This window comes from Calliopsis andreniformis, chromosome 10 (genome assembly GCF_051401765.1).
Source record: "Calliopsis andreniformis isolate RMS-2024a chromosome 10, iyCalAndr_principal, whole genome shotgun sequence".
NCBI lineage: Eukaryota > Metazoa > Arthropoda > Insecta > Hymenoptera > Andrenidae > Calliopsis > Calliopsis andreniformis.
In genome coordinates this window covers 10,420,336-10,435,682 of record NC_135071.1, presented here as the reverse complement: position 1 = coordinate 10,435,682, position 15,347 = coordinate 10,420,336, and the positions used below count along the sequence as shown (strand labels likewise).

The 15,347-nt window shown below is 33.5% G+C and overlaps 1 protein-coding gene across 1 annotated transcript in view; it reads right to left on the bottom strand.

Annotated features, from left to right (window-relative positions):
- Stet (stem cell tumor) overlaps nt 1–15,347 on the bottom strand; it is a 336,681-nt gene that overhangs the window by 315,935 nt on the left and 5,399 nt on the right. The window contains exons 3-4 of the mRNA XM_076386383.1: nt 14,659–14,682; nt 14,408–14,572 (exon numbers count right to left, since the gene is read on the bottom strand). Of these exons, the coding sequence (XP_076242498.1) occupies nt 14,408–14,572; nt 14,659–14,682 (189 nt within the window). The remainder of the gene's footprint in view (nt 1–14,407; nt 14,573–14,658; nt 14,683–15,347) is intronic.

The following is a 15,347-nucleotide window of genomic DNA, read 5'->3' as shown; positions in this document are numbered from 1 at the left end:
TTCTTGTATAGCGTTCCATCTTATTAGGTATACAACAGTATGTACAAAACTAATAGGTGTTGCAACATTGGTAATAACTGTTGAATTCATACTTTAATAAATTATAGAATAAATCGATTTCTAAATGCCAATTTTGCTAATACGCATATTTTGGAAACATACCAAATATGCGTGTAATCCAGTAGAAGAAGATAGTGTTCAAGGCTTATCAAAAACCTAAAATTATAATTTGCTACTCTGTTCATTCTTTTAACCAACAAATTGTTTATTAAAAGAAGCTAAAAATGTTTAACATTAAAAGTTATTTCTTTGCATCCTTTTTCGCATTACAAAAAGTCTTGACATATTAATTGTTCAAAAGGTTAAATAATTTGTTATTTCGTTTAATGATACACTACCCATTAATTTTACATGATCTTCAAAGTAGAAATTAACATGAGCCAAATTATATCTATCAATATAAATGCAGTAAAATAATTTGATCCCAAAATTTTTCCCAGAATAATAAGGACAAGATAAGAATACTAAAATATTCTTGACACGTCTTCGTATGTATCTTAAAGAGTTACAATCCTTCTATAACATTTTAACTGATATTAATTGCTTCTAATAAAATACATAATTCCAGAAAAGCAGAGATGATGAATAATAACTCGAAAAATTTCTCTATTCTCTCTCTTCTCCATGCACCGGTGTTGCCCATTACGATGACATTACTCCAGTTAGAGAACTAGGACTTTAGATGAGCCGTAGAGGAGAGACGAAAATAAGCAATTCCGGAATTCAGGAGACGCTTATGCAGATTGGCAAAACAGCTGCGCGAGCCATAGAATGTGAGTGCATGAGGGGGTGGTAAATGAAATAAAGAAAAACGGGGGAATGTGAAAGAGTGGAGGACCGGTGGAAAATTTATTCTTCCAGCGGTTCCGAGGGCTCGGCTCTCGATCAAAGGAAACGAATCCTCGAAAACGAACCAAGACCAAAATCCTATCTGGCCGCCTAGTTGTTATTGAAATGGCATTCGCAGCTGTTTACTCCGTCGCGCGCATGCAGTTCGTTGTCGACAAAAGGGTTTCCGTGCTGGTTGACAATTTCCTCGAAGAGGAGGAGAGTAAAAGGAGCGAAGAAAGCGCACGCCAAAGGTTGCACGCCGCAAGCACGATGAGCTATTTTCGGGTCATGTTCACCCGCAACTTTAGCTGCAAAGCAAACAGTTTTATGCATGTCCGAAATACGAAAAACCGAAAGGGACGATATTTCCTGAACGAACATCAAAGCTCACGCGTTTTGACAGCTTTCAATATCCTGTCGAAAAAAAGATTGCGAAGGAAAGCGAAACTGACGAGTGACAACGTTTTCAATATTTTAAATATGAATTATGGAAGAGTCTAAGTAGTAACTAGAGGTACATTGCAATTTATGCATAATGGCAAGTACAGTAAATTAAATTAGATTATTGGCATTATTTTTTATATAAATTATGGGAATAATTTTAGTATTACATTTGTTGTTTGCATAAAAGAGAGTGTCATATATAATATGACACGAAGGAAGACAATATATAATAAAAAAGAAATTAAGGTTGTAGAAAGAATAATTTTACAAGATGCTGCTTTTAAGGAGTTGGCATTATCATATTCATAGAGTCCCATATTTTAAACAATACATCTTTAAAAATGTTCACTTGTATATCTATTTAAGATTATAGATCATAATACAATTTTCAATTCTTAAGATTAAATACTGAATATAATATGTTTGTAATTGGCATTATTTATAATGCTTAAATAATCATACTACTTTAAATATTTCACAAATGGATTTCTCGAAATTAAAATAATAATCTTCTTGCAAAACAATGACGACCTCTACGAGATAAACAGTATAGTAAAATTTGTAAAAAGCAACAATAAGGGCTAAAAGAAAATGAAAAAGCTATCTGGCAAAAGAATGACACTCAGCGTTGCTTTTTGTAGTAAAATGCATCTGAGTCGAAAGCAAGAACACAAAAACAAAACAGCTGAATAGAATCCAGAAAGAAGAAACGACAATTTGAATAGCAATGAAATTTAACACGCTGTTGACAATTACTAGTTAACAAGGCAACGATAAATCGGTACTCATTCGATAACTGATTACTAATCGATTTGTACCGCAAAACAATGTGTAACTACTTTGTCTGCAAACGCGAAAATCTGTTTTGGCTTTCCGCCCCTCGTAACCCTGATACGAGAAAACATAATAGACTATATAGATCATAATATGACCCAGTGAATATATTTGAACGAATTTCGTGTTTTGATATCTAAATAGGTAAAAAGAGATATAGCGACAAAGTTTCCAGATAATTTTATATTTTATCCTCTAAAAATGCTTCATTTAAAAATTACAGAAAACATTTCTTGAAGATATAAATTTTTAGAATAATCATTCCATTTAATGACCAATGGATATTCTATAACATTACTAAATTGTAGAAAATTGAATCAGTTGAAAAAATAAAAACTAAATCTTAATTTTTCCAGAAGAAAGCATGCCTATTTGTTAAATTTTCTAAATTTTTATTAGACGCTACTAATAGGTACTTAAATGCCTTATTATTGTTAATATTATAGAAGACGATTATGTGTTTTTAACAAATTTGAACGCAATATAAAAGTAAATTAATTTTATATTTTCCTTTAAAATGACACATATTTAAAAAATAAATTTAAAATTTGGATTAAATAAATCAATATTTCTTTAGGTATAAAAAAATGAAAATTGACATTAATAAATGCGAGATTCCAATTTGTTTTAAAAATGAATTAATTACAGTATTTTATTGCAATTAGTTAGTCAGTATTTCTTAGATTTTCACCATTTGTGGAAATTACGATAGCTGGAAAGTTTAATTAGCTTTCATTGATACCATTTTCTAAAGGGAACTTATTTTGTCTTTTTCAATAGAACGTAAATGAATATAATTAATAAATATTGTAATCGTGGCATCACCTTTGAATTGTAATTTGTTAATAACAGGTATTAGTGATCCTACAATTTTATTGTTATATTAAGTAACTAAGAAAGTTCTGTCGCTTTTGAAGTTAAAAGGTTGCTTATGCTTATAATAAAAACTTTTGAGTACCATAAAAACGAAAATCGTATATAATCTTCTTATTAGAAAAGGGTAATTTAATGTAAATTGGGAAACAAACTTATTTTATTTAAAAAATACAAGCAATCTTACTGTAACATCAAACACGACAGAACTTTGTGTATCTCATATTTTATTACCACGCAATCTTTAATCAATATTACATACTTTGCTTCTCCACGTTTCGACCTTCTTTGATGACTGTGTTTCATTAAAAATAGTCGATTGGAAACTATTCGAAGCCATTAGAATGGGTATAAAATTAGAACAGAGAGATGTAAAATAAGCAATGTAAAGGCGCGTAAGTCTTCGAAAATACCAGACAGGTAAATACACCCTCATATCTCCGTACATCTCAGAATACAAAAGAGCGTATACATATACATAGATTGCAGATTCCCTGGAGCGTCGTAGCCTGGGTAATCCCCGAGAGCTGGCGACGGGCACGCACGGCATTCTATATAGATGTTCTCACGATTTTCTCGCCGCCTTTAGGTCGACCAAAGACCCATTTTTATATACACCCATCTATTCCTTCCTGAATCGCACCCGCGTTCACGTAGCCCGTCCCGTAGCTCAGGTGCATTTCAGTTTTCTTGCTTCTGCACGTTCTTGCAGGTTTATCCAGAGTGGCTGTAAAGGCCACAAATGACCGAAAACGACGGTAGGTAGTCCTCCAGGTTCGCGTACAACTCCCTGAATGGGCGACCCGTTTTGTCCTCCCTCATAACCATTCAACGACCCGTTAAAAACATAAATTTACAAACTAACCCCGCAAATGCGATTGTCCCACCGTTAGGTGGTTAGTCGGACTCTCCTATAAACCCATAATGGCTAATTCGTGATTTGAAATAAGTTAAACTGATTTCGAGACCTAAAGGCCCGACCCTAATATATGGCTATTTTAACAACGCGATAAACCTGCTGACCCCTCCCCTCAATGGCACAATGGGTGGTTGCTGGTGTCTCTATTGCCCCTGAAAAGCAGGCTGTAGGTTGAAAAACTTGTTGCGTTCACTTTATGATCCTTCGACGAACTGTAGGTGCATTTATAACCATCTTCAATTCAAACACCGAGAAGCGTCCGAAAAAAAGCAATGTCTCAAATTATTTTGCAAGGTAAATAACTGAGCCTAAAAATTCTGATTTAATATTTTGAGGGACCCTAATACCATCTATTTTATAATTGCTTGTAGTTTACAATGAAATCTGTAAGATATGTATGTTTCATATTCTTTGCTCCGAAAGAGTAACATGACACTTCAAGTTCTCGCACAACTCTATTTCTTTAATGGTAATGTACCATTTTTTAAAATATTTTTCCTCTTCATTTTTTCTTTACAGTGCATCACTTCTGTTTGAAAACTTTATCATACTCGAAAACAGTGTGTCATCCACATCCTATGAACTTCAGAATCGTTGTAAACTCGCTACTTTTCTACGTTCACTCTGTACCATCCCTACTACTACTTCTTGGACCCTTAAAAACCCGAAATCATTTCTCACTATAAACTCAGCTTAGAATCTGTCCAGAAGTTAGTCTATACATTCACTGTCCAGAACATTATATAATATACATAATAAACAATTGTATAATAAATCTCTTGAACCTTAAACTGATAGCAAAAGTTCCCTGTGTCCACTACATAATGTATTACAATTAAAAGAAAAATATTCCAGAGAAATTTTAAATAATTCACTTTAATTGCTCCATTTATATTTTCACTTGTAATTACTTAATATGATTTACAACAACAGACAATAATGTCACACATGAGAGAAACATAATGGAAACTGAAAGGACAAATGATACGCGTCATTTGAACCTAAACGATATTGAATGTCCACTGAGGGTTTCCTCCTTGAGATTATAAGAGACGAACGAGTAGCCGGTAAGACGAGGTAAATAGAGACACCAAGGAAGGGAAGAATAGAAAAGTGGTAGCTACAGACCGTGCCCTCCTCGTCGAGGAGTTTAACGACGGTAGGCGTGGAAGAAGCGAGCTGCCTTTGTCCTCTTGGCTGGTCCAAATTATGTCGAGCGGACCGAAAATCACTCCGTAATTGGCAAGCTGTTTGTTTTGTCACAGGCCGTGCCGACAACAGATGGCCCTGTTCGAGCTTGCTTCATAGCCCTTATTACGATTTCCTACTACCGCTCGACCGACTAAAATCGATTTCAAGCGTACTTTCAAATGGATTGCAACGTGGAAGGTTATATTGTGTACACACACACCATTGTGCAGCATTATAAACATGGGAATAAAATGTGAACGAATGAATTCATATTAGCTAAATATATGAGATATCTTACCTAACAGCATACTCGATTATTTTAACTCTTAACTATTGACACGGAGTCTAATAAACTCCATGTGATATATTTTATTATTGCTCTCATTTAAATATAAGACTTTATAACGAAAATTGGAAATATATGTCAAACCTCGTTTCCACGTTCCAATTAACGCCATATTCATTTTAGAAACATTTCGTATCAACAAATCAAATCAAATCAAATCATTGCTATTTTTGTTTCACTATTCTATACAAAAATATCCTAATACCTATTGTATACAAGGAAGTATGATTCTAAACTTCAGGATTCAGAAAAAAAGAAAGTTATAGAGAAACTTTCACACTTTTCGTCTGACGAAACTGTACACCCTCAACGTTATCTACCTCAACCACAAGCTGGCAGCACTTGTTAAACCGTGGTAGCAGTTATACTATAATAAAAAAGTACAGTATTGAACGCTAAGTAAAAAAAACTATTAAGCTGCATAACAAACTGTTAATGTTACAAACATACCAATTGAGGATGTAACTTAAGTCACAAACAGTTATTATGCAATTAGGTAATTTAAATATTTTGTCACAGTAATTTATTTCTATACAGACCTCCTTTATAGATTAAACTAAACATTGCCGAAAGTCTAATCTTATCATTACAAAATAGCTCAACATATTTAAAAAAAGTGAATTGATTGCTGTAAGTATACGAACCCCTGAATAACTATTACAAAACACGCAGGATTGTTCAATTAGGCAAAGCAAGATTAATGAATGATGTTATGAAACAAAAAAGGATACAGAATAAACAAGGAATAGACGGCGCCTTATCGAATCTTCCTCGTTTAAAGAACTGGTATGCGTTGGATTGATGTCTACTATCTTAAACGTTCCTAGGATTGGACATGTTTAGCTTCGGCTTTTTCCTAATTAGAAGTCGTTTTGGGCTTTTAAGTTGGCCCAAATGAAGTTTGACTGTGTCTGATGAATAGAACGATAGGACGGGACGAAGAGACGTAACGATGGTCAAGACACCTTCTCTCAATTTCACGGGCTATCCCATTGCTAAAGGAGACACGCGAAGCAAATGGTTCAATCTTTCTATGTGGTGCGTAGTGTAGAAGTCTAGGTGGTGGGACCACCTCTGTGAGGACCATACAGATAAGGTCGTGTATTTCAAAATCCTTTTAACCGAATTCTAAGACACAATTATCGGTAATAGGGAAAGCTTGTCTCATTCCAAGTGACCTGCTCCTCCCTCTGGAATTGCACATTTGCTGAGCAAATTTATGAACGTACTGGACGACTAGTTATCTCACCGTGAGAAATCTACGCTCACAAAATCGAGAAGCTTCAGAACTTTCCCTCAGCTGGCGGAAAATATTACCAGAACTTTGTTGGCCTAGTAAATAACTTCGGTGACATATTTAGTAGCTTGCTTTTATATTCGTTACGAAATGAAAATTGCATACAATGAAATTTAAACTTGCAAATTTCTTTACGAATTCACCACCTAGTTTGCGCATAGCAATCTCGACATTTCCATTTTCAGCTTGCTAGATTAAAATACATTTTCACTGGTAATTATAAATTAGTCAATCCGTTTGACATAATACTACACGTTGTAATATATCTGTAATATGTATTTTTAATTTCCTGATTATAAAATCTCGCTGGTTTTAAGAGTAAAAACGAAAACCTTTAAATAATAGCTACTATGAATTCATCTAAACATTTTTAAATTACTGATAAAAATAGAAAAAAATAATACAGCTGTTATATGTGTAGAACATTAATTTTTCTAGGTTTGATTTTTGTAATACGATTCTACGAACAATCTAACATAATTATTGTAATATTATAATAAAGTACTTAAAAAAGAGAAATTACTTCCCACTTTACTGTGGGAGACAATTATGATGTGTAAATTAATTTTCTTCATAAACTTGCATTAGTAATATGGCTATTTCGAAGAAATCAATTCACTATTTGTAGGAGATCGTATTAACGTAAAAAACATTCCACCTCAATTAAGAAAATATCGAACTATTGACAACAATTTTTTTATCTTAATTACAGCTAAATGAGTTACTTTTGATAACTTTTTCTGACAAAAAAAAATGGTTAAATTATGAGTTTCAATTTTTACTAAATTGTTTAAAAAACCAGCGACTTAAGATAACTTCACTTATCAAGGAATCAACTAACAGCTATTTTCGAGATGACCTACCACACATGGAGTAACTAGTAATCATCAATCACTCCATTCGACATTAAATGTCTCACAATCTCACCTACCGCTTACAACATAAGAATGCAGAAAATCAACACAGAGATTTTTATAGATTCTGACAGTGAGTTTGGTAGAAGACTCATTACCAAAATTGTCATCGCCAAAGAAGATACTATTCAATGCAGCCTTAAACTGTTCAACAATATTGTAACAGTTGAAACCATCTATTCCTTCTACCACTCCATATTTATAATCCTTTCTAACTCTCATCACTAACAGAAAAACATAATGGACGAAACATAACATATAAATAATATGTAAAATGACATATGTTTGTACATAATATAGTTGTCTCGTAGTGAAACTCGTTACAATAAAGTTTCAGAATTTGCAATACAAAAATTGGAATAAATATTTAAAATGACCTCGAAGATTTAAACTTAAAAGTTAGAAAATTTGAAAATTTGAATGCTTTGAATCTTTGAAGGTTTGAAAAGTAAAAATTAGAAAATATGAGACATTAACACTAGACTACCAAACAAGTCAAAATGACCCGTACAGCTATTTTTAATTTACGATTTATTCTAAGAAAACTTTAGGTTTATTCTCAACTAATAACGAATAAAATTGAAGAAATATCTATATATTTGTACATGAATTCTATTTTCTCTAATTATGCATTATTTGTGCTCCTATGATTTTGAAATAAATGCATACATTTACTGTCGGTAGTTCTACTGTTAAAAATTTGGAAGCTTTAAATATTGGACAGAAGAACATTTGAAATATTTAAAAAATTTGTAAATCTGAAAATTTGAAGAATGCAATATTTCCATTTGATCACCCACGTTACTCTCACGAATAAACACTATTATCATTGAATACCAGTCATATATCCAACAAAGAGAAATTTGCAATACTGAAGACGATTATATCTACATACGTGCATCACACATCAGGTGATATATACATCTGCATATGCATATCGAAGATATGTACATAAGAACCAAATAGGTACGACTACATACTATCACATTTATACGCAATTGCTAATAACACATTCACTAGATGCAATTCTAAACTTCAAATAAAGTGAAAGACATTAATGAATGAAATGTGTTCAAAAATGAAATCACCAACGAATAGAGGGTATCGTACGAGTCAAAGGTACAATCACGAGACTATAGCATGGAGCAAGGTGGAAGCTCAGAGAGATCGAGGCGCGCCTGAGAATGGAGATTTAAGGGTCGACGTGGGTGTGGGTGGCTGCAGGGTTTCTGCCGATGGCGTCGTCCTCATCGTTGTCGCCGCATCGTTACATTCGCCGCCAACGTGACGCCCCTGCGCTTGTTCCAACGGGGATCCCTCACGTATATACGGCCCTTCTACGTGGCATTTACATTATTCGGCCCCGACTCGAATCTAATATTATGAATCACGCGCCCTGTCCAGGCCGTGCATAATGGGGTCGTAGGTCGGCACCGCCTCGCGCGGAATTCTTCTTTGCTGTTGCGTCAGAAAAACAGGAATGAAACAAAGGGTTACCCCAAACTCCTTTCGACCAGATGCGTTTTTATAATGGATAATAATAATATTCTCTCTAGTTGCACTTAACACTCCCTTGACGTAGAATATTAAGTGTTACATAACAGATGCATGCGTCTTGGTATGCATAGTGATCAAGGAATATTTGGAAGCTACTGTACGAGTTATTGATAATGAAATATCTCTGCCACTGATCCTCTTTGACTTTGATCAAAATAATGAATTAGAAATGTGAGTCTTTTTGTAGTTGCTAATTGTACAAAACTCGTGAGGGACCAAACTTTAGGTGGTTGCAATTACCTTGGTGTTCCCTATCTGTTTATTATTTAGAAATATTTCAAAAATTTTTGAACACTTTTTACGGTTTCTGAGAAATACCATTGCCAATACCATAACACTGTGTCCTAAATAAAAAATGTTCATACTCTGGAAAGCTTTTAGATCCATGTTTAGATAAACCCTTTTCTATCTAAGGATAAGCGCTTCTAAAATTTCACCATCCATTTCTGAAACACCCTATATTTAACATTGTAAGCTAACATTTCTCTTGTTAAATCATCTGATAAATATTCTCCTGAAGCAACTTGAATAATTCTTGATAAGAAACTCTTTTACCTCCCAATTTTTAATATTATGAATATTATTAATATTTAATGAATTGAACTCATTTGCCAATATCATATTTAATACTTCACGATCAATTTTGAAACACTATTTGGCTCACTGACAATAACATACAAAATCTAAATAACAGATAGTGTCTAATATCCTAAACTTCTTACACAATAAAGGAAACACGAAAAAGATTTCCAGACAAATTACCATTAATGGTTGTAGTAGAGTAGGAAAAAATAAAGTACGCTTTATAATATTATACGAACTAAAGTGGTCAGCATGTAAACTCAGCAAAAGAAGTCCAACAAAACCGACCGAGACTATACGTTTCCCCCAGAACGGTGTACGGCACAAAACAGCTGACGTGTCTGCAATGTAAAAGCAAGAACATCCAAAAAGAAATAGATAGGAGAAAAACGTCTGGAGGCTGTGGTAAATAAGTCTCCTCGTAGAAAAGTGACAGTAGTACGATTTATTGTCGAGATTTAGAAATAAGAGGGAGCACTGTGGTGAAGGCTATAACGAGAGACGCAGGAGACGAAAGAGCCAAAAGTGGATGCGAAAGGACAGGAGAGAATTTTCTTAAATTGCACTTTGTAGCTCCTGAGAGACCTTACACAGGGATTTCGACGCCCACGGCGAGGGATAACGAGGCGAACTCAGGGTTCTCTTCGTGGAGGTGAGACACACATCAGTAGGTCTTTCGTAGCAATGCGCGGCCCACAGGGACATAATTGATATCCGGGAAGAGCAAAGGAGAGAAGAACGAACCTGGAGACTCTTTGAATGTGGCGGAGAGCAAGAAGAAAAAATTACCTTACGAAGGGTAACCGACACGAAAGAAAGAAGGACGGAGGACCACCGAGATCGTGTTCAGAATCGCCGACTTGCCGAAACTCTGGCAAAGGCCACCTAAGCGCCGACTACGTGTGCCTTTCCCTTCCTTTCTCGCTTCTTACAAATTCTCTGTCTTTTTCTCTAATGGTTGGTTCAGCGCTACGCAAACATCGAATGGCCACCTTCGTCCGAACTAATTGCTAATCGCAGATCACTAAAGGATCTTCTCTCTATCTGTATCTTTTCTTCTTTTAACTCTTCTTTGTTCACGTGTATGCTCCTATTTTCAGACTCATACTATTTAACGTTACCACTGTGTTTAACTGGTATGATCGAAATCGATTGTTATAAGTTATTAAAAATAAAGTTGTGATTGCATTTCGTCTTATACTTCGAAGATATAGAGTTTAATCATAGAAACACTTTATTAAATAGAATATTACATTTATAATTTTTACCTAATGTTTATGATACCATATATTTATCTAACTCTGTACATATATGTGTTTCAAAATTCTTTTTCCTATCTTGCATTAGAATTTCAACTATTTACAACATCCTACATAAAAACTAAGTAAAAGTTGTAAATTACCAAAAATTAGACAGTATCAATATTGTTACCCCACCTGTTAATATTGTTACAAGAATAAGAATATTCCAAAATATAATAAAAAGTTGAATTAATTTGTTAAGGAAAAAATTAAGTAATACCACCATCACCACCATCACTAAAGCTTAGTGACCAAATCAATAATTGTGGGAATGTAACACATGTATTTTAAGAAATACCAGATTTTGTAAATTCTAATTGTGAAAATATGGTGCAAAGTATGCATATTCTGGTTACATTACGGACAAGATGATCACATTCGTTCGTGATTGTTTGAAATAATAAGTATGCAAACAGTATATAGTGCAGCAGGAGAGGTGCATGCACGGAAATCCTGGTTACCATCGTTTGATCCTGCCAACCGTAAATCATACTACCATAGAGAGAATGCTTGTGATTCCAAGCTTCTGAATAATTACGACTATCCTTAACCACCTGCGGGTTTAATTCTATCACTCTTTGCTGTCTTTCACAGTAAAAAAAATTAAATTTCTGGGTATTCAACCGTAGATAACATAGCTAAAGAAATTTAAAAAATCTACTTTGTTAATACGATTATGATACGAAAGAAATGATAACGATTTAGTAATGATTTTTAATTGCAATTAACAATTTGGGTTTCTAGATAGTAAAGTCCATTTGAAGTATAGGCACCAAATTATGAATACGTGATATCAATCAAAAGTTGAAAAAAAATTTAATATATTATTTAATTTGTGCTGTTCAAGAAGATTTCATTTACGTTTACTTTAGCAGTAGCTTAAATTGCATCGTTTTTGCAAGATTTGAATCGTACACATATCAGTTAGTAATAATTAAACTGAATTTGGAAAAACTGTTAATTATTTAAATACTGAAAGATTTGTTCTAGCAAATTATATTTTAAAATATGATTACCAAATGATTATTACTCTCATTTTTAAGTATTTATATAATATGTTTTCGTTTTTATAAGTAAAATAAAATAACGTTTTATCGCATTTACGGTATTATTATCATTATAACTAATTTTTATTTAAAATTATTTACTTTCAACAGAAAAAATTCTTAGTAAGAAATTGTTTGTCTTATTGTCAGTAGAAAAAGCTTAGAAAGATACGCTCAACTGACAGACATCTTTGAAAAATCTTACTTTGAAATGAAATCTATTCATACAAAGAATACATTCGCTTTTAGAGAAGTAGAAGAGTTCGAAAGACTTCTTTTCCTCTATTGTCGATACGTATTACCTACGCCAGATTTATTGATGATCTTTATCTGATTTATGTCTCATAAGTAAATCGAATAAACCGAGAAAAAATCAAATAAATTTGTTTTCATGAGAGATAATATTTTTTTCAAGTAAATAATAATAAAAAGAATGTTTTAAATATTATGTAAATAAAGTAATCTATATCATAAATTATAAATTCGTACTGAATATTATAGTAATATGTAGTACATAAATAACAAAAATATTTGAATTTTGCAAAAAGATGCACAAAAATATAAATTTCTGCATATAAACGAATCATAAACAAATAAAAGTGTGACTGTATTGGCGTTATGTATTGAAAACTCACATTTATTTTCTTTCCCTTCATCGAAGACTAGGGAGAAACTATACAAATCATTTTTCCTATCATTTGCCAATACTATCGCGATTAAAAACAGAGTCGAAACAACTTCAAAACCCACTATGACAGACCCAGTCTTTGCAGAATGTCAATAACAGCAGAGCGAGCGCGGTTTTCTCATGTCTCTTTTTACGTGTCGTTTGGCCCACGATTCAAATCATTTCCATTTGCACACGAGTAATTTTCCGCCACTCAACGTCAGATCTGCTTACCTCTCTCAGATCAGAGAAACAGAAAAAGAGGATACCACCAAAAACTTGTCAGCAAGTTTGAACGCGAACAAAGAGCTGCCTGTCGGTGCACAGTGCCTTTAAACGGTGAGATTATCATTGTTCCGATGTTTATCTAACAGTTTTGGTCGCATTCCGCTCCCTTGCCTCCTTCCCTCACGACCTCCACTCTTTCTACTTTTCTCATCGTCCCTTTACTGTCGCTCCAGTATCGTGAAGACGAAATTCTAAGCCGAAGCCGCATTTTTGGATCGACAAATAAACGGACAATGAAAAGTTTCAACCTTGCCCATCGAGTAGAATAAGTCCATTTAACTGCCGCAAACCTTTTCTACTTTTGGTTTTCCTTCTCTGATAGCTTTAGTGGAAACTGATACAAATCTAGCGTGTTTGCGATCTGTCTCTGGCGCGGTCTCTTAAAGTATTTGAATTAAATGCAAGGAAACTACACATATAAAATTGATATAGCAATAAACACACATGTAATATTTATGTACAGAGTAAACCATGTGCATTTGGGAGCTGGCGATGGGTATGACCTAGAGACAAAAGGGATATGCTTCACAGGCTTCACATGGCCCTGTTATTCTGCTTAAAAGTTAATGATGAATTTCCAATTTCACAGGCTTTCGATTATAGAAAAAATCATGCTAACGTTTCCTGCGTCAGGAAATATAGGCCATATGGAGGAGATTCTATGTGCTATACCCAATTAGACCCGCATTCCTTTGCTTCGTCAACCTACCAACTCTAATCAGTAAATGGTATCACCTATAAATACCTCCAGTATTTATGGGTATATAAAGAAACTGCTTAATACGTAATAAACAATTTAAAGGAGTAAGTAAAACGATGAAAAAGAATTTCCTCTGGGGACTGTTTTTTAAAAGATTTCACGATCACTATTTTCTTAAATATTATAAAATCCTAAATTGTTTCCTATAATCTTTAACTCACTATAAGGCTCCAACGACAAAACGCGCTAGTATCATTGTAGAACTGTTTTATGTATATTGAATTTTAATGTAGTTATGTATAATTATTAAATAAATAGTATAAACGGAAATAAAATCATTCGTATTAATAGCATTTTAATAGTGTCGTTCTTGACAACGATAGGATCATTTTCAGTCAACTTTAAAACTAGAAAAATAAAAGGCTAGAAAGTGTGCCAGAGCAACTGGAAATTCCATGCATAAAAGGATGTTCACGGCTTTCATCTTTCACATATAAAAACTTCAAGTAGGTATTTCAACATTATTGCTCTATCGTAGTTTGAATATGACCACTTACCACATTGACGAAATCCTGAAACGTCACCGCTTGAACACGCGATTCCTTCGCTCTAGTGAGGAGAATATCTCGTTTATTCGGTGGTATCTCGACTTTCCATTCGGGACTTTTCAAAGCCACCAAAAAGTCCTCCACGGGAATCTCGCCAAAACCCTCGGGATCAAACTAACGCAAAAAAGAAATCAGTCACGCTCGACTCGTGCATTCTATAAGCCGATTTTTCAGTAGCATGTACATATTATGATACGTACCTTGTCAAATAACATTCGCCATTTCTGTAATAAAAAAAGAAAATAAATATTAGTAAACAGTGTAAACTTTAAACCAAAACATTAAAAAAAGTACGTCAAACTCTGCACTTTGTTTTATTATGTATATAATTAATTATGACAACTGTTACCAAAAAATGTCTTTATTCAAAAAATTAAATTTTTTTAGAAAGAAACGTACTTTATTTTAATTACAAAATTTGTTTAAATAAAATGGAGATGTTTATTATCTATTAATTGTAAGTGTCGGAATCGAAAGTTGCAAATCTTTTTTTGTATTAATTATCTCTAATTTGTGTAGCTGCGTATTTACTTTTTAACATTATTTTTGTTAATATTTTATTACATTTAGCTGTAAAATATAAATAAACTTTCATAAGTTATACATAGTACTAAACGGAACTGTTAATTCGGAAGTGTTATTGCAATAAAAATCAGAATAAGTATATAAGCTTATTATGGTCCATTTTCTTCTATTTCTCCCGCTGTCGTTCAGTGTTTGCCTTTTGTCCGATATCCCTCTTATCCAGAGACCTTCTCTAGATTCCATGCTATCTCTAACTCTCTTTAATTTATTACATTCCATTGCTTAATGCTCGAGTATTTTTCTTTCCTTTTTGCCAAGGAAATTCCTACGATCGTTTGTCCATTATTTCTTTCTCTTTCAACTC